The sequence below is a fragment of the Oncorhynchus tshawytscha genome, linkage group LG28, assembly GCF_018296145.1.
Source record: "Oncorhynchus tshawytscha isolate Ot180627B linkage group LG28, Otsh_v2.0, whole genome shotgun sequence".
Taxonomy (NCBI): domain Eukaryota; kingdom Metazoa; phylum Chordata; class Actinopteri; order Salmoniformes; family Salmonidae; genus Oncorhynchus; species Oncorhynchus tshawytscha.
Window position 1 is genome coordinate 17,973,520 of NC_056456.1, and position 27,950 is coordinate 18,001,469.

Below are 27,950 nucleotides of genomic sequence, written 5' to 3' on the forward strand. Positions count from 1 at the left end.
CATTATGTCCTTTAAACAAAAAAGGCCTGTATTTCTGTGTGCTTTTGGTGAGGACATGGAGGTTAATTCGGTAAGGTACACTCCACTGGACACCTTTGTGTCCACTGTGAAAATCAACAGTCTGACTAAGCAAATGTTTTTTCCCCTCTCTTTATGCTTTGCCCAATTTTCAGAATTTCACAATTCTTTGTCATTGGTAAAATTGCTCTATCTCCTGCTGTGGTGGTTTAGCCATTGTGCTTTATGTTCCGGAATAGAAAGGAACTGGTACATTTAGTGTATTATGTTGAGTGCCGGAAGCAAGCGAACACAAAAGGCTTTCTCTTTAGTTCAACTAGCACGACAGTGTTAATTCTCTATGTCACAGAAAGGTTATTAGTAGGTAGTGAATTGTATTTCGGTATGTGTGTGTGTGTGTACTGTATGTGTGTGTGTGTGTGTGTTTGTGCGAGTCTGCAAAATAAAAATAGTAGCTCCTATTTTAGCTTTTTTCACCAACATCCTTGCTCAGCACCCAGGCAATAGGGCCTGGGGTTAAACCTTAGCTCCTGTTCAGAGCCAGGGCTCAGCATCCCTCCCTCCACATATAATGCACTACCTCACACTGCTGTGCCTCCAATGTAAAGACCCTCTGAAGTCACAGCTCTCGATAGAGCTCTCTGGTCCTTAAGGTTACACAAGAATGGGAGATTAGATACCCTTCCTCAACACTTAAAAAAAAGTCATTCCACATCTGGTTTAATAATTCAAAATGGCATCAGCGCAGCCTCCACAATCTCTTTAGCTTGAAGGAGTTTCAGTATTATCTGTATACTGGGTTCTGTTCTCTATCACCGCTACAGAAAACAGAGCTGTCAGGGAAATCTTTACACACAGGAGGCACTGAACAAGCCCGGGAATATTGAAGTGTTTATGTATGTGTGCATGTGCGTGTGCATAGGTTTTTGTGTACCTGAGTCTGTGTGTGTGGATGTGTGTGTGTGTGTGTGTGTGTGTGTGTGTGCAGGTGGGGTGTTTGAGATGCACTGTCACTCACTTGTAACATGAACCGATGTCAGACCACTGCCACTGAAGCGCTCTGGGACTGTGTACTAGAGCTCCCAGGAGCCATGTGTGTCACTGCAGCTGTGTGTGTACGTGTGCATGTGTACTCACTTATGAAATAAACATCACACACTTCTCACTCCCTGAGAGTTGGGATCGCTAGCCGACCACGGCGAAGCATCCGCGTTTGTCATTGGGGAGAAAGCTACTGTGCAACGACTTGAGCTAAAATAAATAATAATGAAATCAATTATTATTATTTTATTTATTGAAGTTGATGCTTCTATTTACCCAGACCCAACAGTTCATTTAGCCAAAGTCTAATTAGCACATCAGTTTTAAAGTGCAATGTTTTGGTATTTTAGCTTTCTTTCTTTCTTTTCTCCTTTTTTCCTGTTAATATTAAAACAAACAATCTTTACATTCAGTCATCGAACAGACTCCCATTTTAGCTTTCAAAGTTGTATTCAGCAAGTGCCCTTCAGGGGTGCACATCTCCCCTTTTGCTTTCTATCCCTTTCTCTTTTTTCTCTCTCTTTTTCCTTCTCTCTCTCTCTCTACCGCACCTGTTTAGAACAATACCTTTGTGGTGCAGCTTGACATAAATTATTTATGAGTTTTAGGAGGAATTGGAGAACCTTTGTGGACTATACCACACAGTCTGTGAGTGGTGTGGGAGTAGTCTGGATGTCCGTCTGTCTGTTTGAGTGTATTCGCTGTCTTTCTGTCTCTCGCTCCCAGGTTGCCTCAGCTTCAATCTCATGTTCTGTTTCCCCTCTCCTTCTCTTACAGTGAAGTTTGTGAACTGCGGCCGAGGTGGACTGGTGCGGTTCGAGTGCAGTAACCCGTTCGACTTCCGGATAGAGGCTGACGGGGTCGTCTACGCCCTCAGGCCTTTGACCTTGTCCACCCTCCCTACAGTGCCCCTAGTTATCATAGCCAGGGACAAGACCAATCAGCAGCAATGGCAGACCCAAGTGAGACTGACGCCCCCTGTAGGCCAGGACCAGCAGGTACGTCCAACACCTCCACATGCATCCTCTCTCCTACCCCCTCTCTCTCTAATAGTTGTTGTTTATTTGTGACTTTGAGTAGCATTGTGGAACGTGGAATGTTCCAATTCGGATTCCGCCGTTGCATCCAATTCCGCTTATTAGCCTCGTAGGAGCATAAACAGATGATTTGTTCCCTAAATTGTAGCAGATGTTCCGCGATACTGAATGGAGGCTCGTTATTTAAAACTTAATGTTTTGGTACAGTCCATACGTAGCTTGTTTTTGGTCGCAGGTTAAGGAACGGCTGAAGAATTGCAACATTTACCTGGAGTTAACTCTGCAAATAGCACTGCCGGGTGATATGAAAAGTCATAGTCAATCAATCAATAAAATAATAATGCTCTTAGCAAAAATGTTTATCTTTAATTTACAATCCATAGAAACCATGAGAATAGAAAGGTTCAGAACTTCTGTGAAACATCACAGCACAGTTGTAATATATATGGCAAATAGAAATCAAAACTGGACGGTCTTGGAAGTGCATTTGAAAAGTATTCAGACCCCTTCCCTTTTTCCACACTTTGTTACGTTACAGCCTTATTCTAAAATTGATTAAATGACAAAAACTGAAATACCTTATTTACATTGCCTTGCAAAAGTGTTCATCCCCCTTGGCGTTTTTCCTATTTTGTTGCATTACAACCTGTAATTTAAATGGATTTTTATTTGGATTTCACGTAATGGACATACACAAAATAGTCCAAATTGGTGAAGTGAAATTTAAAATAATAGCTTGTTGTAAAAAAATTGACAAAATAAAAAACGGTAAAGTGGTGTGTGCATATGTATTCACCCTCCTTGTTATGAAGCCCCTAAATAAGATCTGGTGCAACCAATTACCTCCAGAAGTCACATAATTAGTTAAATAAAGTCCACCTGTGTGCAACCTAAGTGCCACATGATCTCAGTAAAAATACACCTGTCTGAAAGGTCCCAGAGAATGAAACACCACTAAGCAAGGGGCACCACCAAGCAATCAGCACCATGAAGACCAAGGAGCTCTCCAAACAGGTCAGGGACAAAGTTGTGGAGATGTACAGATCAGGGTTGGGTTATAAAAAAAATAGCCGAAACTTTGAACATCCCACGGAGCACCATTAAATCCATTATTAAAAAATGGAAAGAATATGGCACCACAACAAACCTGCTAAGAGAGGGCTGCCCACCAAAACTCATGGACCAGGCATGGAGGGCATTCATCACAAAGGCAACAAAGAGACCAAACATAACCCTGAATGAGCTGCAAATCTCCACAGTGGAGATCGGAGTATCTGTCCATAGGACCACCTTAAGCCGTACACTCCACAGAGCTGGGCTTTACAGAAGAGTGGCCAGAAAAAAGCCATTTCTTAAAGAAAAAAATAAGCGAACACATTTGGTGTTCACCAAAAGGCATGTGGGAGACTCCACGAACATATGGAAGAAGGTACTCTGGTCAGATGAGACTAAAATGTAGCTTTCTGGCTATCAAGGAAAATGCTATGTCTGGCGCAAACCCAACACCTCTCATCACCCCGAGAACACCATCTCCACAGTGAAGCATGGTGGTGGCAGCAGCATGCTGTGGGGATGTTTTTCATTGTCAGGGACTGGGAACCTGGTCAGAATTGAAGGAGTGATGTATGCTGCTAAATACAGGGAAATTCTTGAGGGAAATCTATTTCAGTCTTTCAGAGATTTGAGACTGGGATGTAGGTTCACCTTCCAGCAGGACAATGACCCTAAGCATTACTGCTAAAGCAACACTCGAGTGGTTTAAGGGGAAAGATTTAAATGTCTAGGAATGGCCTAGTCAAAGCCCAGACCTCAATCCAATTGAGAATCTCTGGTATGACTTAAAGATTGCTGTACACAAGCAGAACCAATCCAACTTGAAGGAGCTGTAGCAGTTTTGCCCTGAAGAATGGGCAAAAATCCCAGTGGCTAGATGTGCCAAGCTTATAGAGACATACCCAAGAGACTTGCAGCTGTAATTGCTGTAAAAGGTGGCTCTACAAACTATTGACTTTGTGGGGGGGGGTGAATAGTTATGCATAGTTGTCTTATTTCTCATTCTTGAGCCCCGAGACAGGATTGTGTCAAATCATAGATCTGGGGAAGGGTACCAAAAAAAATTCTGCAGCATTGAAGGTCAACAAGAGCACACTGCCTCCATCATTATTAAATGGAAGAAGTTTGGAACCACCAAAATTCTTCCAAGAGCTGGCCACCCAGGCAAACTGAGCAATCGGGGGAGAAGGGCCTTGGTCAGGCAGGTGACCAAGAACCCAATGGTCACTGACAGAGCTCCAGAGTTTCTATGTGGAGATGGGAGAACCTTCCAGGAGGACTACCATCTCTGCAGGACTCCACCAATTAGGCCTTTATGGTAGAGTGGCCAGCCAGATGCCCCTCAGTAAAAGGCACATGACAGCCCGCTTGGAGTTTGCGAGTGTGCCAAAGGCACCTAAAGAAGTCTTAGAACATGAGAAACAAGAATCTCTGGTCTGATGAAACCTAGATTGAACTCTTTGCCTGATTGTCAAGCATCATGTCTGGAGGAAACCTGGAAACATCCCTATGGTGGTGGTGGCAGCATCATGCTTTGGGGATGTTTTTCAACGACAGGGACTGGCAGTCTAGTCAGGATCGAGGGAAAGATGAATGGAGCAAAGTACAGACAGATCCTTGATGAAAACCTGCTCCAGAGCGCTCTGGACTTCAGACTGGGTGAAGGTTCACCTTCCAACTGGACAAACACCTAAAGCACACAGCCAAGACACCGTAGGAGTTGCTTCAGTACAAGTCTCTGAATGTCTTTGAGTAGCCCAGCCAGAGCCCGGACTGGAACCCGATCGAACATCTATGGAGAGACCTGAAAATAGCTGTGCAGCGACGCTAACGTAACAAAATGTGGAAAAAGTGAATGGGTATGAATACTTTCTGATGGCACTGTATATATATTTAAAATAATGTACACTTCTGTTCAAAAGTTTTGGGTCACTTAGAAATGTCCTTGTTTTTGAAAGAAAATTTAAAAAATTGTCCATTAAAATAACATAAAATTGATCAGAAATACAGTGTAGACATTGATAATGAAATAAATTACAAATTGTAGCTGCCCCTCCTCAGTAAAAGGGGCAGATTTTTCATGGAATATCTACATAGGTGTACAGAGGCCCATTATCAGCAACCATCACTCGTGTTCCAATGGCACATTGCATTAGCTAATCCAAGTGTATTATTTTAAAAGGCTAATTGATCATCAGAAAACCCTTTTGCAACTATGTTAGCACAGCTGAAAACTTTGTACTGATTAAAAAAGCAATAAAACTGGCCTTCGTTAGACTAGTTGAGTATCTGTAGCATGCGCTCCAGCAGGCATATCTCTCTGGTCACCCCCAAAACCAATTCTTACTTTGGGTGCCTCTCCTTCCAGTTCTCTGCTGCCATTGACTGGAACGAACTACAAAAATCTCTGAAACTGGAAACACTTATCTCCCTCACTAGCTTTAAGCACCAGCTGTCAGAGCAGCTCACAGATTACTGCATCTGTACATAGCCTATCTATAAGTTAGCCCAAACAACTACCTCTTTCCCTACTGTATTTATTTATTTATTTATTTTGCTCCTTTGCACCCCATTGTTTCTATTTCTACTTCACACATTCTTCCACTGTAAATCTACCATTACAGTGTTTTATTTGCTATATTGTATTTACTTTGCCACCATGGCCTTTTTTTTTTTTTTTTGCCTTTACCTCCCTTATCTCACCTCATTTGCTCACATCGTATATAGACTTATTTTTCTACTGTATTATTGACTGTATGTTTGTTTATCTCTGTGTTGTTGTATGTGTCGAACTGCTTTGCTTTTTCTTGGCCAGGTCGCAATTGTAAATGAGAACTTGTTCTCAACTTGCCTACCTGGTTAAATAAAGGTGGAATAAAAAAAAATTAAAATCTGGAGCATCAGCATTTGTGGGGTGGATTACTGGCTCGTCACTCTATTCTTGTTCTGAGATTTGAAGGCTATTCCATGCGAGACATTGTCAAGAAACTGAAGATGGTACAAAGCTGTGTACTACTCCCATCACAGAACAGCATAAACTGGCTCTAACCAGAATAGAAAGAGGAGTGGGAGGCCCCGGTGCACAACTGAGCAAGAGGACAAGTACATTAGAGTGTCTAGTTTGTGAAACAGACGCCTCACAGGTCCTCAACTGGCAGCTTCATTAAATTGTACCTGCAAAACACCAGTCTCAACATTAACAGTGGAAACGACTCCGGGATGCTGGTGCTCTGGGTAGAGTTGAAAAAGAAAGCCATATCTCAGACTGGCCAATAAAAATAAAAGATTACGATGGGCAAAAAGAACACAGACACTGGACAGAGGAACTCTGCCTAGAAGGCCAGCATTACGGAGTCGCCTCTTCACTGTTGACGTTGAGACTGGTGTTTTATGGGTACCTTTAAGTGTTCACTTAATGGGGAGCACAAACATATACTCAGCCTGATCAGTGGGTAGCAGCGCTGCACACAACTGATGCAGAATACCTCCTCATAAAGACTGATTTCAATCAGCCTTTTTGTGGCGGGTTATGGAGGTATGTTCATCATCCAACCAGAGGGGATCACTAGTGGTGATTCAAACAACAGACAACATCTGTCTCTAGGCTTTAAAGAGCCAAAGAGCCGCCGCTCAGTCAGTGTTCCTCTGGGCTTGACAGATATTGCTAAATCTTGACCATGTGCTCATCAGTCAACATTGTGATTGGCTGTAGATGAGAATGGCCATGTGATGTAATGAAGTGAGAGAGAGAGAGAGAGAGAGAACAGGGAAAGGAGGAGAAACAAGACTCAAACGGCTGGGTTTGTATTTCTCTCCTCATACTCAGTATTCGATTATGTGTTCCTGTTCAATTGAACGGCCATAATCTGTGACAGTTTTTCTTTCTCACTCTGTTGAATGGTGTTAATTGGCAAGACAGCACAGACTCTCATTTAAGCTCTTTGGGAGGCTTTCTCTCTCTCACTCTTGCTCTCTCTCTCTCTTCCAGCCTTTTCTCTGTAGCTCGTTCTCAGCCCTTTCTCTCTCTTTCAACCCAATTTGCACCGGTGTGAGTGAGCTGTTTTAGGTTGAATTATTGAAGTCAGCGTTGTCTGATCTTACGTTGTGGACTTTCATTGTTAATGAATGCCTCTAAGTACAGTACAATGAGCCTCTTTGTTCGACAAAGACACAGCCTGAAAATACATTGTCTCTTCCTCCAGTCATATACAGGACAAATTAGTTACCCAAGCAGTACATTTCAAAAGCACCTCTCCGAAACCACTGCATAAAAGGCACTTGCCTTTTATAAGCCTCCAGATTAAAACCGTTGAGAGTTATGTCTAGTTAGTATGAGTGCAGCAGTGGAGGTTTAAAATTCTACAGGGGATGATTTAGTGATAGTTTTGAAAACAGCATCGTTAGCTGCTGACGCTCATTTACCATTGTGACTCCTGCAGGTATGTGATTCTAATGACATCATTAGTCACCCGTGTCGGTCATTTAAAGAGAAATGCACACATGTTCAGGGCAGATAAACAAGGGACCCAAATGAGTAAGCACGTACTTTTTTTAGGAGGGTGGGCCTAGTCTAGACTGATTGACAATTGATGTCAATGTCAGTGCTGTGTGTCAATGTGATTGACTTAACAGTATTGACAGTGGTGGCTTTGGACTGGATGACATGGTAGTAACCAAATCTTTGATTGACTTCAGAGCCCTCCACTATATATCTCACCAGTTTATTGGGCCGTGTGTGGTTATCTGGTTATCAGCAATGGCTGTCATGAATCATCATCATGCGATCCTTAATCACATCAGCAATTAGATGCTATATTAGCGAGCGCTGAGAACGCATCGGCCCTGGGGAATGTTTTAGCACTAGAACCGCTGGGCCTTGATGAATCCCCTTCAAGCTAACTAGCTGTAATTCTGACTGAAACATTCTAACAGTGTAATTAATACACTTCATATATGCTATCACTAAAATATTTATTTGGTTGTGTTCATGAAGGTATGTGTAACATTAAAAAATATATTTTTCTCTCCCATTTCAAATAACAAAATAGCATTTTCATTAGTTTATATTACTCTAGGCTGGAGTGCCTTTGTTACAATTTATGAAACAGAAAACATTTGTTCCACGTTACTAGGCGTAAATCGCGCATCACTACTTCACAGGAGCACCATTTGAATGTAAACATACTTATTTTTCTATAAATAAATTCTGGAACATGTGCCTTAATAACAAACTTATATGCCATCTGTAAATAGAAATACACCTGTTAAATTACGAGCCTAGTTCGTTTAGCCAAGAAAAATGACTGTAACCTTCCCGCTAGCCATGATTGGCTGAGATAATGAGTGGGCTGGACATGCCGAGAGATGAGTTCAGATTGGTCTGCCATGTAGCACCTTCCGTCTATAATATGAGCTGGTCAGTATGTGTAGGTAATCCATTCTAATGCTGCTTTAAAAATATATATATATCAGGTCGTAGAACTGCAGAAATGTTTCTCCCCACTTTCTGGAGGACCGAGTTTATAAAATCAGTGGAATTAGAGTATAATAATTAAGGAGATTGAGAAAATTCTGCCGTTTGATTGCAAATATGCAGACAGAGTCGAAAAGGGAACACACAAGGCTGTTGTATATTACATCTTCAAACTAAGGGCAACCATGGCATTTGTGACAGAGAGGGAGAAGCGCCTATCCATATATATGGGTAAGGGAGTCTAGCTAGCTACATGTAGGCCTCCATTGTAAATAAGAATTTGTTCTTAACTGACTTGCCTAGTTAAAATAAAGGAAACAGCTAACATTGGACCTTTGGTTAGCTACCTGCAGATTCACACAAGGTTGGGAGTATGGTTCATTGTTTAGCTGAGGTTCCGAATCAGAAGAATAATAGAGATGTCATGATTTGATTTCTTCCCCAAGATTTTGAGATTATAATTATAATATACGAATAGAATAGAATGGCCCACCCTGTTATTCATTCAGAATAAGTTATTATGCATGATCCTCTTCCCCTCGCTCTGCAACTCACCCATGCTCCCCCTTTCGACCCCATCATACTTTATTTAATGTCGTTTTGGTTTAGTTTAGGTTCCGTTTTAGAAGCAATTATCGGGGTGATTATCAACTGGCCTCTGCAACTTCCATGTCGGATGAATGAGCAGCGCAGGTCCTACTGGTGAGAGAAGGAGGGGAAAATGGGAAAAACATTCAAATTATGACATGCCCTCCTAAAAACGTCTATGACTCCAGTTCTGTTTGTGTTATTTCGATTCTAACAGCGGCAGTGGGTTAAATAGACTTATTTTAGGACGGGTCGAGGACGGATGGGGGCATGACATTAAAAATCATGCCCCCACCAGAGTAATAAAATGAATAAAGTCATGAGCTGTCAAAATGACTGCTTTGCTGGTCCTAGTGTTAATCAATTGGCTCGTTAACATCAAAGTGACCTCCCCTGCTTAAAGCCATCCACATCAACAAAAGAGTCTAGGCCTTAGAGAGGGTGATTTTGTACTTGTCTATAACAACACATACACACACAGTCAGAGGATGGAGGTAGACTCCAACAAGGTGCAGAGAGACATGCCGTACACTCCAGAGATAGATAGATGTGTGTTGGGGCTAAGGCTTCTAAGCAAACCCTCCACACCATTCATCATTCCAGACGCCAGGTCACAAATAATTACCGCTCTCACTTTCTCCTCCAGTTTAATAGGGTAATAGATATTTCTGAAGCATGTTCCCCGCTATCTGTCCGCTTGCCTCTCTGCATTTCAAATGTGTGAAAGCAGCATAATCGGATTTCAAACATGATTAGTGGAGACGCTCCAACAGCTCCGTAGATCGTCAGGGAGGGGTGGCATGCGTGCCGAGGCGGCATAAGATGGGGCTCGTTTTGTAAGGCAAAACAGTCATTAATTTTGTTGTTTGCACAGAGAACTTTCTGCTAGTTTCAGTACTTGGGATACTGTGCAACGAATTGGCGATCAGTAATTACAGACGGAGGAGAGAGTAAATAAAGGACTTTCTGAGGCATGACTGTTCTGCAGCAGGGAAATTGCATCTGTCATTCACTGACTTTGACTACCTAAGTTTGCCGGCGTCTTGTTTTCATTTTTACCATGGCGCGTTCAAGGTTATTGTGACTTTTCTGGCGCTGCTTCAGCATCTCTCCCAACAGTCTCTCTCTGTGGAACAGCATAGGCAGTTGGAGCCATCTGGGTATTTAGAGTCTGGCTTGCAGGTACCATCCTCCTTTGTTTCAAATCACATTCATTACAGCCATGGGAGGATGGCACATCAATTTTAAAAGCCTGTGTGTGTGTGTGTGTGTGTGTGTGTGTGTGTGTCTGTGTCTGTGTGTGTGTCTGTGTGTGTGTGTGTGTGTGTGTGTGTGTGTGTGTGTGTGTGTGTGTGTGTGTGTGTGTGTGCTTTTATCAGGACATGAGAGGAGGTCTGTGATTTAAAGCTAACTGGGGGCTGCAGTACTATCCCCGACAAAGCACCTCAAACACTACTCTCATTCCCAGCCTTGTTTCTCACTGAAAGCCTGGAAAGAGAGGCTGTTCAAACACATCATCACATATATGGAGGCTATGTTAACCTTCACTGAATTCTCAAAGTCAAAATGGATCCTAAAATATAACGTGGCCACAAAAAGCCTCCTACAAGCTCCCACATTTGGTCATCTAGTGGGTATAATTGAATGATATTGGGAAAACAGTTTTAGGTCAGGCAGGAATGTACATTCTCTTGAATTCCTTCCATCACATCATTGGTAGTTAAAGACAATTGGTCTTGTGGCTACTGTATAAACAGTCTACCTCAAGTCATTAGTTTCTAGATGTGACCGCTTTAGTTGTTTTCAATGTCTATCTGAAGTTTCCATTGTTTTTTTTAGACGTGTCAAGTTAGTAACCTGATGTTATTTCTCTCCTTCAGGCCCAGGACATCCAAGCTCCCCCAGCTCGGTCCCAGGGTCTCCAGGAGATATGGTTCCCATCACGGCAGACAGACAGCAGCTCCATCGGCCAGCTCAAACGCATGAAGAGAGACTGGGTCATCCCCCCAATCAACGTTCCCGAGAACTCCAGAGGAGAGTTCCCCCAGGACCTGGTCCGGGTAAGATGTCACACACACACACACACACACACACACACACACACAAACACCAGATATCCACAATCTCAAAGGAAACGGTATTGCTCTGATGTGAGCTTCATGGTTCTATGAAGCAGCAGCAGATTTTGGACCGGCCATTCCCATTCTACCACCATTACCACAACACTCAATCCACCGCCATATTTACTACATGTCCCGAAAGGTCAAGTGCCTGTGCCATTATATCTGATTTCCCTCTCCCAGTCAGGCAGGTCATCGATATGAATGTAACCTGGTATGATGTAGCGTTAGAGAACACAGTGAATTTTACAAAAGAGCCCTCCATTGGCCTGTTTCCCTGTTGAGATACTATCTTCGCTTTATCATGGGCTCAAGGACACTCCCAGCCCATCCATTTACCTTACACACACACACACACACACACACACACACACACACACACACACACACACACACACACACACACACACACACACACCATAGCAGTGGGTGGGTGGATGTGAATGAAGGACTGGCAATCTTTCTCATGTCAGTTAAGAAGTAGATCCTTTCTCAATGTAAGCTTTCTGGTTCCTGACTGAGTGCTAAGTCCAATATACGACATCTGTATGTATTACATTTAATCCAAGGGCATTAGAGGTGGGGATTTTACTGAGTTGAATCAATGACATAAGGGTGTGGCACCAGGCACCATGCAGACACACTATGGATACCCAGGCTTATGGGTAGAGATAGATAGACCAGTGAAGACACGGAGACTCAAATATATCACACTCACATAGCCTTGCAAAAGTATTCAGGCCCCTTGGATTTCTTCACCTTTTATTGTGTTACAAAGTGGGATTCAAATGTATTTACTTGTCATTTTTTTGTCAACAATGTACACGACATATTCAATGTACACAACATATTCAATGTACACAACATATTCAATGTACACAACATATTCAATGTACATGACATATTCAATGTACACAACATATTCAATGTACACGACATATTCAATGTACACGACATATTCAATGTACATGACATATTCAATGTACACGACATATTCAATGTACACAACATATTCAATGTACATGACATATTCAATGTACACGACATATTCAATGTACACGACATATTCAATGTACACAACATATTCAATGTACACGACATATTCAATGTACATGACATATTCAATGTACACGACATATTCAATGTACATGACATATTCAATGTACACAACATATTCAATGTACACGACATATTCAATGTACATGACATATTCAATGTACACGACATATTCTGTAATGTCGAAGTGGAAGAAAAAAAATCATTTTTTTTTAAAGGTGAATAGATATTGAATAACTAAAGCATAGTTGTTGCATAGTTTTCATCTCCTTGAGTCAATACATGTTAGAAACACATTTGGCATCAATTACAGATGTGAGTCTTCTTGGGCAAGTCTATAAGAGCTTTGCACACCTGGATTGTGCAATATTTGCCCTTTATTATTTTAAAAGTCTTCAAGCGCTGTCAAGATGTTGAGGATCATGGCTAGACTGCAGTTTTTAAGTATTCCCATCGATTTTTTAAAGCAGATTTATGTCAAAACTTGGCAAGCAACTCCAGCTTACAATTGGCCTGGTTATTGACCTGCTGAAAGGTGAATTCCTCCCTCAGATTCCCTCCCTTTGACTTTGCTTAGCTCTATCCCATTTCTTTTTATCCTGAAAAACTCCCCAGCATTTGCCGATGTCAAGCACACCTATAACATGATGCAGCCACAACCATGCATGAAAATAAGGAGGCAGTTACTCAGTGATATGTTGTGTTGGATTTGCCTCAAACATAAGGCTCTACATTTAGGACAAAAAGTGTATTCCTTTGCTGTGTTTTTGTGGTATATTTGTATATCTTTTTAATTATGTCATTTAGGTCATTATTGTGACGTTGTTGATCCATCCTCAGTTTTCTACCATCACAGACATTGAACTGTTTCAATATCACCAATGGCCTCAAGGTTACATCCCTTAGCAGTTTAATTTCTGTCTTGCAGCTCTGTACAGATGACTGTATCTTTAATGTGTCTGGGTGGTTTAATATATAATCCACAGCATAATTATTAACTTGATCATGCTTAAAGAGATATACAATGTCTGATTTTATATTGTTACCCATCTCCTAATCACTGTCTTTCTTTAAGAGGTTTTTGAAAAGCTCCCTGGTCTTTGTTGTTGAATCTGTGCTTGAAATTCAATACTTAACTGAGTTGTCTGTATGGGGACAGAGGTATACTTAGTCGTCAAAAAACAATATTGTGATATTGTCAGAATTATACGATACTATATATATAATATTCATATATGTAACTATATACATTTTCCCCCCATCACCAGTACACGCGCACACACACCCGCACACACAGGCACAAACGCACACACACATGCGCACACACACACACGCACACACACACCCACACACGCACACACACACACGCAAGGGAGGAAGATCTGTTTGTACCACTCACCAATGGGACTCCAGGGCGGGGCAACACACGCACCTATACATACCCCCGCCACCACATTATTATTTTTAAGTACAATTCTGAACATTACATACACCTTAGCCAAATACATTTAAGCTCAGTTTTTCACAATTCCTGACATTTAAACCAAGTAAAAATTCCCTGTCTTAGGTCAGTTAGGATCACCACTTTATTTTAAGAATGTGAAATGTCAGAATAAGAGTAGAGAGAATGATTTCTTTCAGCTTTTATTTCTTTCATCACATTCCCAGTGGGTCAGAAGTTTACAGACACTCAATTAGTATTTGGTAGCATTGCCTTTAAATTGTTTCGGGTCGCCTTCCACAAGCTTCCCACAATAAGTTGGGTGAATTTTGGCCCATTCCTCCTGACAGAGCTGGTGTAACTGAGTCAGGTTTGTAGGCTACCTTGCTCGTGCACGCTTTTTCAGTTCTGCCCACACATTTTTGATAGGATTGAGGTCAGGGCTTTGTGATGACTCCAATACCTTGACCTTGTTGTCCTTAAGCCATTTTGCCACAATTTTGGAAGTATGCCTGGGGTCATTTTCCATTTGGAAGACCCATTTGCGGTCAAGCTTTAACTTCCTGACTGATGTCTTGAGATGTTGCTTCAATATATCCACATAATTTTTTCTTCCTCATGATGCCATCTATTTTGTGAAGTGCACCAGTCCCTCCTGCAGCAAAGCACCCCCACAACATGATGCTGCCACCCCCGTGCTTCACGGTTGGAATGGTGTTCCTCGGCTTGCAAGCATCCCCCTTTTTCCTCCAAACATAACAATGGTCATTATGGCCAAACAGTTCTATTTTTGTTTCATCAGACCAGAGGACATTTCTCCAAAAAGTATGATCTTTGTTCCCATGTGCTGTTGCAAACCGTAGTCTGGCTTTTTTATGGCGTTTTTTTATGGCGGTTTTATGGCTTCTTTCTTGCTGAGTCAGTATAGGACTCGTTTTACTGTGGATATACTTCTGTACCTGTTTCCTCCAGCATCTTCACAAGGTCCTTTGCTGTTGTTCTGGGATTGATTTGCACTTTTCGCACTAAAGTACATTCATCTCTAGGAGACAGAACGCATCTCCTTCCTGAGCGGTATGACGGCTTTTTGGTCTCATGGTGTTTATACTTGCGTACTATTGTTTGTACAGATGAACGTGGTACCTTCAGGCATTTGGAAATACAACTTTTTTTCCTGAGGTCTTGGCTGATTTCTTTTGATTTTCCCATGATGTCAAGCAAAGAGGCACAGAATTTGAAGGTTGGCCTTGAAATACATCCACAGGTACACATCCAATTGACTCAAATGATGTCAATTAGCCTATCAGAAGCTTCTAAAGCCATGACATCATTTTCTGGAATTTTCCAAGCTTTTTAAAGCACAGTCAACTTAGTGTATGTAAACTTCTGACCCACTGGATTTGTGATACAGCGAATTATAAGTGATTGAAAACGAGTTTTAATGACTCCAACCTAAGTGTATGTAAACTTCCGACTTCAACCGTATATATATATACCTACAATTGAGTATTGATCATCATTTAACCAACCTACCTTTGTGTTCTGAAACAGATCCGGTCGGACAATGACAAGAACCGATCCCTGAGGTACAGTGTGACCGGACCCGGAGCTGACCAGCCACCCACCGGCATCTTCATAATTCACCCCATCTCTGGAGAGCTGTCTGTCATGAAACCCCTGGACAGGGAACACATATCCAACTTCCACGTAAGTCTCTCTCACACACACACACACACACACACACACACACACACACACACACACACAGGCCTACGTGATAGAGAGCAGATGACTAGGACCACGCGCACTGGCAAAGTCTAGATCCACTTTGGTTCGAAACATTGTTCTTTTCTAGCCAAATAATGGTATGGTGGAGTAATAGTGTGTGCAGGTCCTATTAATCTCAAGCCTTCCTTGGCCCAGCTTGACCTGAAGTGATGTGAGTTTGACTGTATTGACTTTTCTCCATGATGGAGAAAGCACCTTGGCCTTGCAACCGGTACAGTGAATAAGAGCAACGAAGCAGATATTCCAAACGTTTACAGTGAAAGTACCAAGTATTAATCTTTATTGAGATGTACAGTATGTCCTCTTTGGCTTATACATGCAGTCTGTACATTCCAGGAGGCTGGCTGGCATGTGCTCAAGGTCCCTTGGTAGTCAAACACTCCTCAATAGTGTACACTGGAGAGGGGTGGGGGGTTTTGGGAGGCATTCCGGAACTGACTTATCCGTCTGAGAATTTGAAAGAGTCAATGAATTTGTAAAATTTTTTAAAATAAAATCTAACTTCTAGCGATACATGACCCACTCATAACTATGAATTAAATGGCAGTGGTCATTGTTTGGGAGTTGTGATATGTCTAGCAACCAATGCTATTGATTTGATTCAGGGTGAGACATGTATTAGACTGGGGGCAGACAGTAAAATCAGTAAATTACATGTTTGTAATGAAAGGTACAATGGGGAGGGCCATCGCTGGAAGCGCTGCACGGTGAAGAAGCAAACATTAACAGTATTGAAAGGCACATTCCCGGGCTCATTATTTTTGTCTGAGAGAAATGGAAATAGGTAAGGGAGAGAGTCATCACAATGCCAAGGTTCTGCATAGGCAAAGTGGAGTGTGTCAGCTGTATGTTTATCGTGTGGGTCCTACATTGCTTTGACTTTTGTATATTTTCTGTCTTCTGGTTATGTGTATGCCTGGATGAATAAGTGTGTGCGTGCATGTGTGCATACGTATATATGTGTGTACACCACAACCAGCTGAGTGCTCTCCCTGGTGTCTCACCTACAGCTGAGAGCTCATGCTGTGGATCTGAACGGTAACCAGGTAGAGAGCCCCATCGACATTGTAATCAATGTGATTGACATGAACGACAACCGGCCAGAGTTCATTCATCAGATCTGGAACGGCTCCGTCCCTGAGGGCTCCAAACCAGGTAGGAGCCCAGACTAACCTTCCCAGCCTCTGGCCCACTGTGCCACTAGACTATTACCACATCAAACGGCATTGATGAATCACACAGGGTAGTCATTTTGTTCATTTGGCTGTGGTTCGATATGGATAAGATCTCTGCCAATAGCAAGTATTCTCTTGTGGAAGTGCTTTGTCAACATTTCAGACGAAGCCAAAGCTTTTATTTGGGCTATGTTTCGACTGTGCTCCATGTTAGTCAACGGATCCTCATAGTATGGAAGTAACGTCAGTGTAATGACTGTCTTAGGTCGATTCAATGGAGTATTGAAATAAAACAAGGTTCTACCTTTTTAAAAGTTAAATCCCCTATTTGCATCTTCTGTCTCTCTTGTCATTCATCAGGGACCTTCGTTATGACGGTAACGTCTGTTGACAAAGACGACCCCAAAACAGCCAATGGGATGCTGCGCTACAAGATCGGATCCCAGAATCCCGAGAGCCCGACATCCAACATGTTCACCATTAACAACAAGACAGGAGACATCATTACCGTCGCGGCTGGCCTGGACAGAGAGGTACGCAATACAACAGTTTGTGTGCGCGTGCGTGCGCGCTCGCGTGCTCTCTTATTAAACCCCATTGCAGTAGCAGTAACAGTCCCGTCATCACATTCATTCGTATATGTGCTCCTCCTTCGCTGCTCGGTATTCCTCTAACTCGTATACATCAAGATATCTTTTCCTTTGTTTACCTAAGTGAGCTGTAGATAGCAGACGAACAGTTTTGAGTTGTTTTTGCTGCTGATAATCTTTAGTGTGTCTCAAAACTAATGAAGTTAGCTAAGTATGCCCCATTACCATTTTTCCAACGAAGACCAGAAATTGACTCATCACACTCTTCGGGAATTATTTACTCTAACATGGAGGCAATATGCATCATTGAGCAGCTAAATGTTTTTCTCCTCGTTGCTGTTAACACTCCTATTTAATTGCATGGCCATGGACTTGCTTTTACTGGAAGGAAGGAGAGGAAAAAATAACGGAATAAATATAAAAAGTCAAAGGGAAAAAACAAAGCCAATTGCTGTAATTCTGGCCAGGGCAATCTGGATAGTTGGCCCACTCAATCAAGTTTGCCCCAGGGCTGCTGTTATATATACGGCATTTGCCACCCTGAAAGTAATTTCCCCGATTCTCATTACCTAGCAACTGGTCCGTCGCCTGAGTAGCTTTTAATGTGAAGGGAGTCATTTGTTACAGTGGGATTACCCATCGTGCACCATACTGCTACACAGAGTGGAAGCGTTGCACTCCCACAGCAAGCCGACTTCTAGAGTTCCTTTCTCTCTCCACAGGGAATTGATGTAGACTTGATCATTGTGAGAATAACTCGGATTCCTCGTTGGGGTTTATGTAAGACCCCCGTTTCTACTGAACACACGGCTCAAGGCTTTACCTTTTATTTAACTAGGCAAGTCAGTTAAGCACAAATTCTTATTTACAATGACGGCCGACCGAAATGCAAAAGGCCTCCTGCGTGTTGTATGTGGAGACGGTGGGCTGCAGTAGGTATCTCCGATAGGAGGGGGGGGGGAGTGAGGCCTGAGAGGGTTTTATAAATAAGCATCAGCTAGTGTGTCTTGCGACGGATATACAGAGATGACCTGTTTACAGAGAAGTATAAAGTACAGCGATGTGTCCTATAAGGAGCATTTGGTGGCAAATCTGATGGCCGAATGGTAAAGAACATCTAGCCACTCGAGAGCACCCTTACCTGCCAATCTATAAATTACGTCACCGTAATCTAGTATGGGTAGGATGGTTAGTTTGGCAGCTGGGGTAAAAGAGGAGTGATTCCAATCGAGGAAACCGAATCTAGATTTAACCTTAGCTTGCAGCTTTGATATGTGCTGAGAGAAGGACAGTGTACCATCTAGCCATACTCCAAAGTATTGTATGAGGGGACTACCTCAAGCTCTAAACCCTCAGAGGTAGTAATCACACTGGTGGGGAGAGGAGCATTATTCTTACCAAACCACATGCCATTTGTTTTGGAGGTGTTCAGAACAAGGTTAAGGCCAGAGGAAGCTTGTTGGACACTAAGAAAGTTTTGTTGTAGAGTATAAGACTGTGTCATATGCATATAAATGGATGAGAGAGTGTCCTACTGCCTGAGCTATGTTGTTGATGTAAATTGAGAAGAGCGTGGGGCCTAGGATCGAGCCTTGGGATACTCCCTTGACGACAGGCAGTGGCCGAGACAGCAGATGTTCTGACTTTATACACTGCACTCTTTGAGAGAGGTAGTTAGTAAACCAGGCCAAAGACACCCTCAGAGACACCAATACTTCTTAGCGGGCCCACAATAATGGAATGTTCTACCATATCGAAAGGTTTGGCTAAGTCCTATAAGGTTGCAGTGACACATCCATAACATGAGCTGAAAATAGATTGCATACCAGAGAGAATACTATAGACATCAAGAAAGCCAGTCAGTTGATTATTGACAAGTTTTTCCAACACTTTTGATAGACAAGGCAAACTAGAAATGGGCCTCATGTTGTCCATGATATAGAGAGTGGATTCTTTTTCAACTTCTTTTTTTTCACGCAGAAAGTGCCTCAGTACACGTTGATCATCCAGGCCACAGACATGGAGGGCAACCCCATGTACGGCCTGTCCAACACTGCCACGGCCGTTATCAGGGTGACCGACATCAACGACAACCCACCAGAGTTCACTGCCGAGATGGTAAGAAAGAACAAAGCTTCACATCTATGCATTACACCACACTGTGTGATTCACTCTGTTCCCAGTCATAGCACTGTAAAGACCCAGGCAGAGCCATGTTGTGTCTCAACCGATGACGGGCACAACCACGTAAAACTCAGATGATGTAAAACAGGGTCTCGCTACAGAATGTGCAAAATAAATAAATACATCGCAGTTTACAATGTTTTAGATCATTTATGTTAAATTTACATCCTTTTTATTCCCAATTCTTTGTCCCGAGAAATGATAAAATAGTTGTACAACCCTGTTTATACGTTTTTAAAATGATATCAAACTCAACCGTTTATCTTTTCCAGTGATGAAGGACTGGATGTCTCATGATAGGGTGGGATATGCAAACCGGTTCAATTTTTCAGCACATCTATTGCCTAAATGTTTTGGCATTCAGTTCCAAAAAGTTACTTTCTGACCACTTCTACTATGGGCAAATATGTATAGAAAGGTTTGTTCAAATCAAAAGGGGTGCATCCAAAAAGTGATTGATATAAAATGGAACAACCCACGTGTAAGTACTGACACTGTGAGTACATCAGGCAGGCAAGAGAGAGCAGAGCAGAGACAGGTGCTTGATGTATTTGTTACCGATACATTGGCCCTTGTGTAATGTAATGGTATTGTTTTGCTATCAGGCCGAGATGGCGATGATAACATGATAAATTGCCGTGGACATTTATTTACTTGAAATTGGGTGTTGGGTGTGTAGAGCTGGAGCACGGAGCCTGTGTTTTTCCGCTGGCGCAGCAGTATGTGTAACTGCTCTCTGTCCCATCCTCCATCTTTTATTCATTTAGTTCTTTGGAGAGGTGCCTGAGAACCGGGTGAATGTCATCGTGGCCAACCTGACGGTGACGGACAAAGACCAGCCCAACACGCTAGCGTGGAAGGCCGTCTACAAGATCACTGGAGGTGACCCCACTGGCAGGTTCTCCGTGCCAACCGACCCCACCACTAACGAGGGCCTGGTAACCGTCGTCAAGGTGAGGCAGACTGCAACACCCTCAGACTTAATCCATTACCCCAATCCCCTTCCCTCCACTCCTGTATCTCCCAGGGGAGCCACTTATTTTAATAGCTAATTCTATTTTATTATTTTATTTATTTAACTTTTATTTAACTAGGCAATTCAGTTAAGAACAAATTCTTATTTACAATGAAGGACTACTAAAAGGCCTCCTGCGGGGACGGGGCCTGGGATTAAAAATAAAATAAAAATATAGGACAAAACACACATCACGATAAGAGAGGCACCACAACACTACATAAAGAGAGACCCAAGACAACAACATCGCAAGGCAGCAACACATGAAAACACACCATGGTAGCAACACAACATGGTAGCATTATGGTACAAACATTATTGGGCACAGACAACAGCAAAAAGCTAGAGACAACAATACATCACGCAAAGCAGCCACAACTGTCAGTAAGAGTGTCCATGATTGAATCTTTGTATGAAGAGAAAACGGTCCTGTTTGAGTGTTTTTTTGCAGCTCGTTCCAGTCGCTAGCTGCAGCGAATTGAAAAGAGGAGCGACCCAGGGATGTGTGTGTGCTTTGGCGACCTTTAACAGACTGTGACTGGCTAAGACAGCTCAGCAGTAGTAGTACAACTAACTAAAGTAGCCCCGAGCTGACTTTTTCTGGGATCTTTGCCTCATTGCATTAGAAGAAGAAGACTACTTTATTGACAAAAAAAATAACCGAATATATACTTTATTGATCCCTTACCGTCCAGGGAGCATACTTACGCACTTTTGCGTTTCCTCCCTCCAGCCAATCGATTATGAGATCAGCAGGACGTACATGTTGACGGTGGTAGCGGTGAACGAGGTGTCTCTCGCCCGGGGCATCCACTCCCCTCGCCAGTCCACCGCCACGGTCTCCATCAGGGTCATTGACGTCAACGAGAGCCCCTACTTCGACCCCAACCCCAAACTCATCAAACTGGAGGAGGGGATGTTAGCAGAATCCACACTGACCACCTTCACAGCACAAGACCCTGATAGATTCATGCAGCAAAGCATTAGGTAATAATGATACTAAATAGCTGTATTCATACAGAGCTTTTCATGCAGTTTCTTCAATCACTGATTGTCAATAAAAACACTCCCATTCTCCGTAAGAAATGTATCTTTCTTTTGTAGAACATTCACCACCTTTAGCCTTGAATGTATAGCTTGTAAGGTTTGAATGAACGTCTTTATGTATCTTCTTTCAATCTCCGTCCTCTGTGTTCTCAGATACACCAGGCTCTCAGACCCAGCCAACTGGCTGAGAATTGATGCTAACACCGGGCGCATCACAACCATCGCCGTCCTGGACCGCGAGTCGCCCTACGTGAAGGACAACATGTACAGCGCCACCTTCTTGGCCTCTGACAATGGTACTTAGCCTAGTCGCCGGGCGCTAATATCTGCTTCCATCTGTATAGCCAAGTAGACTAGGGGAATATTGTTTGTAGCAGGCAAAAATCTCACACACAGCTGCCTTTTTCAAGGTTATAATTGTGCCAGACACCAATGTAGCAACCGCCACCCTGTTGAAAGTTAACGTTTCAGAGCGAGCACAGACCTAGCAGCCACACTGTGGACGTATTCACCTCTTTCCTCTCTCCTTCCCTGACTGGATTTACCTCTGTTCAGGTTTAGCCTGTTCCACAGAGCACAGCGTAGGCCAATAGGCTTAGAAACTCTCTCAATAAAGAGGTTTCTCAGCATTAATAGGTCAGGATTAGATGAGTGGCTCATTTGAGCGTGGCCTGAATGGCAAAAAAGACTCTTAGCCCCATGAATACATAGAGGGGCTGAGGCTCTGGGTCTCCCGGGCTAAGGCAGCGACAGTGTGCTCTTCTCTGTCTGTCTGGTTTAGTATTCTCACCCTGTGGCCTCCCCCTTCGTCAGGAATACACACTCTCTTTAGATAACACACACACATGCACAGCCTCTCTGCGCCTCCCTCCATTCCCCAAACGTTGCGCTATATCCCCCACCCTCACCCGTGGAGAGAGAGGAGCTCTGCTCCTCAGATCAGTATGCAGTCTGGAGGGGTCCTGTCCCTGCAGACTGGCTGCTGCTGCTCCTCTCTGCCTTACTTTTACACCAAGAACCAGGTTCAGGATAACAACGTTATGTATTAGCAAACATGCAGCGAGACATCATGCATGAGGATCACTTCAATGGTATACTTCCCCTTATCGTTATTATGTGTTATGTCAAGTCTGTATTCTAAGACATTTGTGCGTGTGACATTGTGTGTGCATCCGTCCCTGTCTGTGTGTGTTGTCCCGTCCAGGCGTCCCACCAGCGAGCGGTACAGGCACCCTGCAGATCTCCCTGCTGGACATCAACGACAACGCGCCCCACGTCTACCCCCAGGAGACTGAGATGTGCAAGAAGCCCGAGCCTAACGGCATCAACATCACAGCGCTGGACGGAGACCTCAACCCCAACGCCGGACCCTTCGCGTTCGAGCTGGCCAACAGGCCCTCAGATGTCAGAAGAAACTGGACCATCACACGGCTCAGTGGTAAGACACAACAACAACAACAACAACAATAGCAAACAATCAAACAAACAAAAACACTGTAGATCAGGGCTATTCAATATATCTATCGGGGCCTCTAGGTCGGCAATACTGCTGGTTTTCATTCTTCCAATGTAATCAGAGACTGATTTAGACCTGGGTCACCAGGTGACCATTCTGGCCAATAGCTGACATTCATCAATCAACTTCCAGTGTTTTTACAACCGCCAGTGAGAATGGAGAACCACCTGGTCATTTGGATGGTGATAAATAACCCTATAGGTTTGGCACTGGCTTCGGGGAAGTACAGTATGGCCATCATGTCCATGAGGTTTCTGGCTCTCCATAGGGCCAAGAGCAGTGACCGACACTCTTAGAAAAAAGGTCCTATCTAGAACCTAAAAAGGTTCTTTCCACAGAGGGTTTTACCTGGAACCAAAAAGGGTTATCCTATGGGGACAGCCAAAGAACCATTTTGGAACCCTTTTTTTCTACGAGCGTATGACAGTAGACAATGCTCCCAGTGTGCGTGCCTCACGAGGCCTATGTTAAGACACTATATTATAAAAGAGATTAGTAACAGCTCACTAATTGATTATGCTAATTATACAAACAACATATTGGCGGAATTACTCATTTGTTGTGCGTTGATAGCGAATCGATGCGAGTGTAAACCGCAGTAAATGAATAACTATCTTAATAGGATAACAGCCATATGGATTATAGAATCTGGGGGGGTTTAGCCTAAGCGGCATTATCAAAAAGGTCTTCAGTGGGTTTATAAGCTCAAAATCTAAATCCTGACCATATTTTGGATTAGATAAGCTGACACAATTTCCAGGTATTGGAATTCATGCTGTTCAAAAGTATGTGGACACTCCTTCAAATTCATGGATTCAGCTATTTCAGCGACACACCTATTGCTGACAGGTGTATAAAATCGAGCACACAGCCATGCAATCTCTATAGACAAACATTGGCAGTAGAATGGCCCGTACTGAGGAGCTCAGTGACTTTCAACGTGTCACCGTCATAGGATGCCACTTTTCCAACAAGTCAGTTTGTCAAATGTCTGCACTGCTACAGCTACCCCTGTCAACTGTAAGTGCTTTTATTGTGAAGTGGAAACGTCTAGGAGCAACAACGGCTCAGCCGCAAAGTGGTAGGCCACACAAACTCACAGAATGGGACCTCCAAGTGATGAAGCGTGTAGCGCGTAAAAATCATTTGTCCTCGGTTGCAACACTCACTATCAAGTTCCAACCTGCCTCTGGAAGCAACATCAGCACAAGAACTGTTCCTCGGGAGCTTCATGAAATCTGTTTTCATGGCTGAGCAGCCACACACAAACCTAAGATAATCATGCAGAATGACAAATGTCGGCTGGAGTGGTATAATGCTCACCACTATTGGACTCTGGAACAGTGGAAATGCGTTCTCTGTAGTGATGAATCCTGCTTCACCATCTGGCAGTCCGACAGACAAATCTAGGTTTGGTGGATCCCAAGAGAACGCTACCTGCCCGAATGCATAGTGCCAACTGTAACGTTTGGTGGCCCCTTAGTTCCAGTGAAGGGAATCTTAACGCTACAGGATACAATTACATTCTAGATGATTCTGTGCTTCCAACTTTGTGGCAACAGTTTGGGGAAGGCCCTATCCTGTTTCAGCATGATAATGCGCCCGTGCACAAAGCGAGGTCCATACAGAAATGTTATGTAGAGATCGGTGTGGAAGAACTTGACTAGCCTGCGCAGAGCCCTGACCTGAACCCCATTGAACACCTTTGGGACAAATTGGAATGCCGACTGCAAGCCAGGCCTAATCGGCCAACATTAGTGCCCAACATCACTATTGCGCTTGTGGCTGAATGGAAGCAAGTCCCCACAGAAATGTTCCAACATCTATTAGAAATCCTTCCCAGAAGAGTGGAGGCATATGGACGAGCTCCATATTAATGCCCATGATTTTGGAACAAAATGTTCGACATGCAGGTGTCCACATACTATTGGCCAGGTAGTGTATTTATTTTCCCAGTAGTTACACTCTGGAACATTTTAAGTAGAGTGTTGTTTTGTTTTATTTAGGGATTAGTAATTGAGTTGCTTATTTATCTTTCTTCCTTCACTTTCCCTTCCTTTACGTCTCTTTCCCTCCCTCCCTCTCCCCCCTCTTTCCTTCTCCCCGGTCTCCCAGGTGATTATGCCCAGTTGAACCTGAAGATTGGCTTCCTGGAAAGCGGCATCTACGAGATCCCCATCATCATCACTGACTCTGGCAACCTGCCCATGTCCAACACATCCTACCTGCGGGTCAAGGTGTGCCAGTGTGACCACAACGGGGACTGCACCGACCAGCAGCACATCATCGCCGCAGGGCTGGGCACGGGAGCCATCATCGCCATCCTGCTCTGCATCATCATCCTCCTCAGTGAGTGCAGCCCTGCCCTCTCGCATGCTCGCGCGTGCACACACTCTCACAGTCACACACACACACACACCAGTGTCCCCACCACCCCACCCGCCACACACAAACAAGATCAAATGCCATCCCCAAACACTGCCACAGGAATTATGGAGGGAGCTAAACGTCATGCCCAAGAGACACCAGTAGATTATTTCAGGATTACCCAAAAGATATCCCTGATCAGGCTCGAGGCAAGCTCTAAATTCTGGATTGGATTACATGTGTATGCAAAATATGTCCGTTATTATGTCTTGTAATATGGGATCTCTCTCTCTCTCTTACGCTTTCCCTTCCTCCCTCCCTCCTTCTGTAGTTCTGGTGTTGTTGTTTGTGGTGTGGATGAAGCGTCGTGATAAGGAGCGTCAGGCCAAGCAGCTTCTCATTGACCCGGAGGACGACGTCAGAGACAACATCCTGAAGTACGATGAGGAGGGAGGTGGAGAGGAGGACCAGGTGGAGTAACACACATGCGCAGACAGACACACACACATACACATTGAAACATACACTCACATACACGCAGACACACACAAGACATCCTCAGATATACTGTACGCAGAAAACCGCACTTGTTATAATGAACTTCAGTTAATACAGGGGAATCATTTTGTAAATGTCTGTTAATATCTTCCACAAATGGAGTGTGTTCAAGCCACGGGCCCATTCTGTGAGGGACTCCACACACTGGCCTAGGTAGTGTAGACTAGAGATGAGTGTGGGGTAGTAGCAGTCTTCAGTCCTAAATTGGCTTCTGAGGCTAGTAATTGCAGGGATAATGTAATTTGGAGAGATACATCTGCTACTGTGTAGTAATTAAGCTCCATCTAAAGGTAACGATATGACTGGGAAGCCATTACACATCTGCCAGCGATTGGGCAGGAGGGAGACACGCACACAAACACACACACACACACACACACGCACACACACATGCACGGTGATTTCTGAAGACACTGTGATATAACGCTCCTCAAAGACTGTAGAAGCGGGGGGGGTAACTGAATTCAGATTTATCGAAGGAATACATCCATTTTGAGCTGAGTGGAGGAGGGGGGCTGGACGTCAGAAGGAAATGGTCTTGTCTTTGGAATCTGGAAGTCAGTCAGTCGGTGGTGTGTGTTGGGTAAAAAAATGAACCTGACTGTCCCTGTGATGTGGACTATATAATGCCTCACCTCTGTTCTCCCTATCTCTCCCGCTGTGGAGGAAATTGAAGTGTCAGACCATTGGCCACTCTGTGCTCTCTGAGTATTTTCTTTGAGTTTCTGACTGCCATTGCCTGGGTTTTTATTAGTCCGTGGGGCACTCATTCTACCAAGAGGAGACAGCTGATCAGCCCCCTTCTCACTGGCTGTGTGGGAAGTGAAGAATAATGTGGTGTGGAAAGAATATCCAATTCCAGAAACTTCTGTGGAAGTTAAAGTTTTGTAACTTGATGGAGAAACTCCATTGTAATGAGTGTTTTCTAGCCTGTTCATCAATGCAGTCGCAAACTGAAACACGTCTTTGCCAAGTTTTTCAAAGGGCCACAGAGGAAAGCTGTGTATGATATCGTTTTTCCAAATTACAGATGGAAATGCTTATTTTTCAAGGCCACACAAACAAAATAGCTTAAAGATACTTCCTTTCATTAAATTACCAACAGACTATTTTGTCTTGACAGAACAAACCTGTGTATGCAACCGCAGCAGGTGTCCTAATTTCTCATTCAGTTGTGAAAAGAAAAAAAGAGTGGAAAGAGTGGAAAAACAACCTCTTGTTAAAGTCTCACTCTAGGAGGAAGGGCACAGAGTCAGTCAATAGGTGCAGACCAGGGCCATCGTCAGTCAATCTTTTGCTTCAAGCAGAATATTAAATAGATATTTGAAGTGGAAATATGGCCAAACAAATTCCTCCCCTTACATGAGGAGTTTGTGTGTCTGATATTGTTTACTGTCCAGCTTTACCCGTTGTAGGAGTGGAGGCCTTTGCTTTGGAATGTCCAGTCACAATGTGGGTGATTCAATGTGTTGTCCGGGCGTGGCAGGGGAAATGATATGTTAGTGTGTTGGTGCTTGGAGCTGTAATGTGTGAAGAATGGTGCCCTTGAGTGCTTAGAGTCTCGTCATTATCCAGTTGTGGCTACGTGACTGTAATGATATGCTGCAGTTCCCTGTCACTAAGCTCTGCCCTCTGGGATGACCCCGCGGTAGGTCCTAGGAGGGTCACAGGGTGGTGGGCTGGGAGGAGGGAGGTGGGCTGGAGGGGACACATGGCATCCTGCTCTGGGATGTATGACGGCCATTGTCCCCTTCCAGACAGACCCTTTCAGTCAACCGGAGGGGACATGGGGATATTATTTTTACACACACTGTCAATCTGTCTGTTTAGATGATCCATTTGTTTATTTCCAGATTAACATGATACATGTGTAGGCCTATGTT

General features: G+C 43.5%; 1 protein-coding gene across 1 annotated transcript in view; it reads left to right on the top strand.

Moving 5' to 3' along the window:
• The window catches only part of LOC112226849 (cadherin-2), an 82,325-nt gene that overhangs the window by 43,963 nt on the left and 10,412 nt on the right, over positions 1-27,950 (top strand). Inside the window, exons 3-14 of the mRNA XM_024391450.2 lie at positions 1,837-2,057; positions 11,091-11,270; positions 15,379-15,534; positions 16,626-16,770; positions 17,151-17,323; positions 19,361-19,498; positions 20,332-20,517; positions 21,313-21,566; positions 21,780-21,922; positions 22,831-23,064; positions 25,258-25,491; positions 25,841-25,980. Of these exons, the coding sequence (XP_024247218.1) occupies positions 1,837-2,057; positions 11,091-11,270; positions 15,379-15,534; positions 16,626-16,770; positions 17,151-17,323; positions 19,361-19,498; positions 20,332-20,517; positions 21,313-21,566; positions 21,780-21,922; positions 22,831-23,064; positions 25,258-25,491; positions 25,841-25,980 (2,204 nt within the window). The remainder of the gene's footprint in view (positions 1-1,836; positions 2,058-11,090; positions 11,271-15,378; positions 15,535-16,625; positions 16,771-17,150; positions 17,324-19,360; positions 19,499-20,331; positions 20,518-21,312; positions 21,567-21,779; positions 21,923-22,830; positions 23,065-25,257; positions 25,492-25,840; positions 25,981-27,950) is intronic.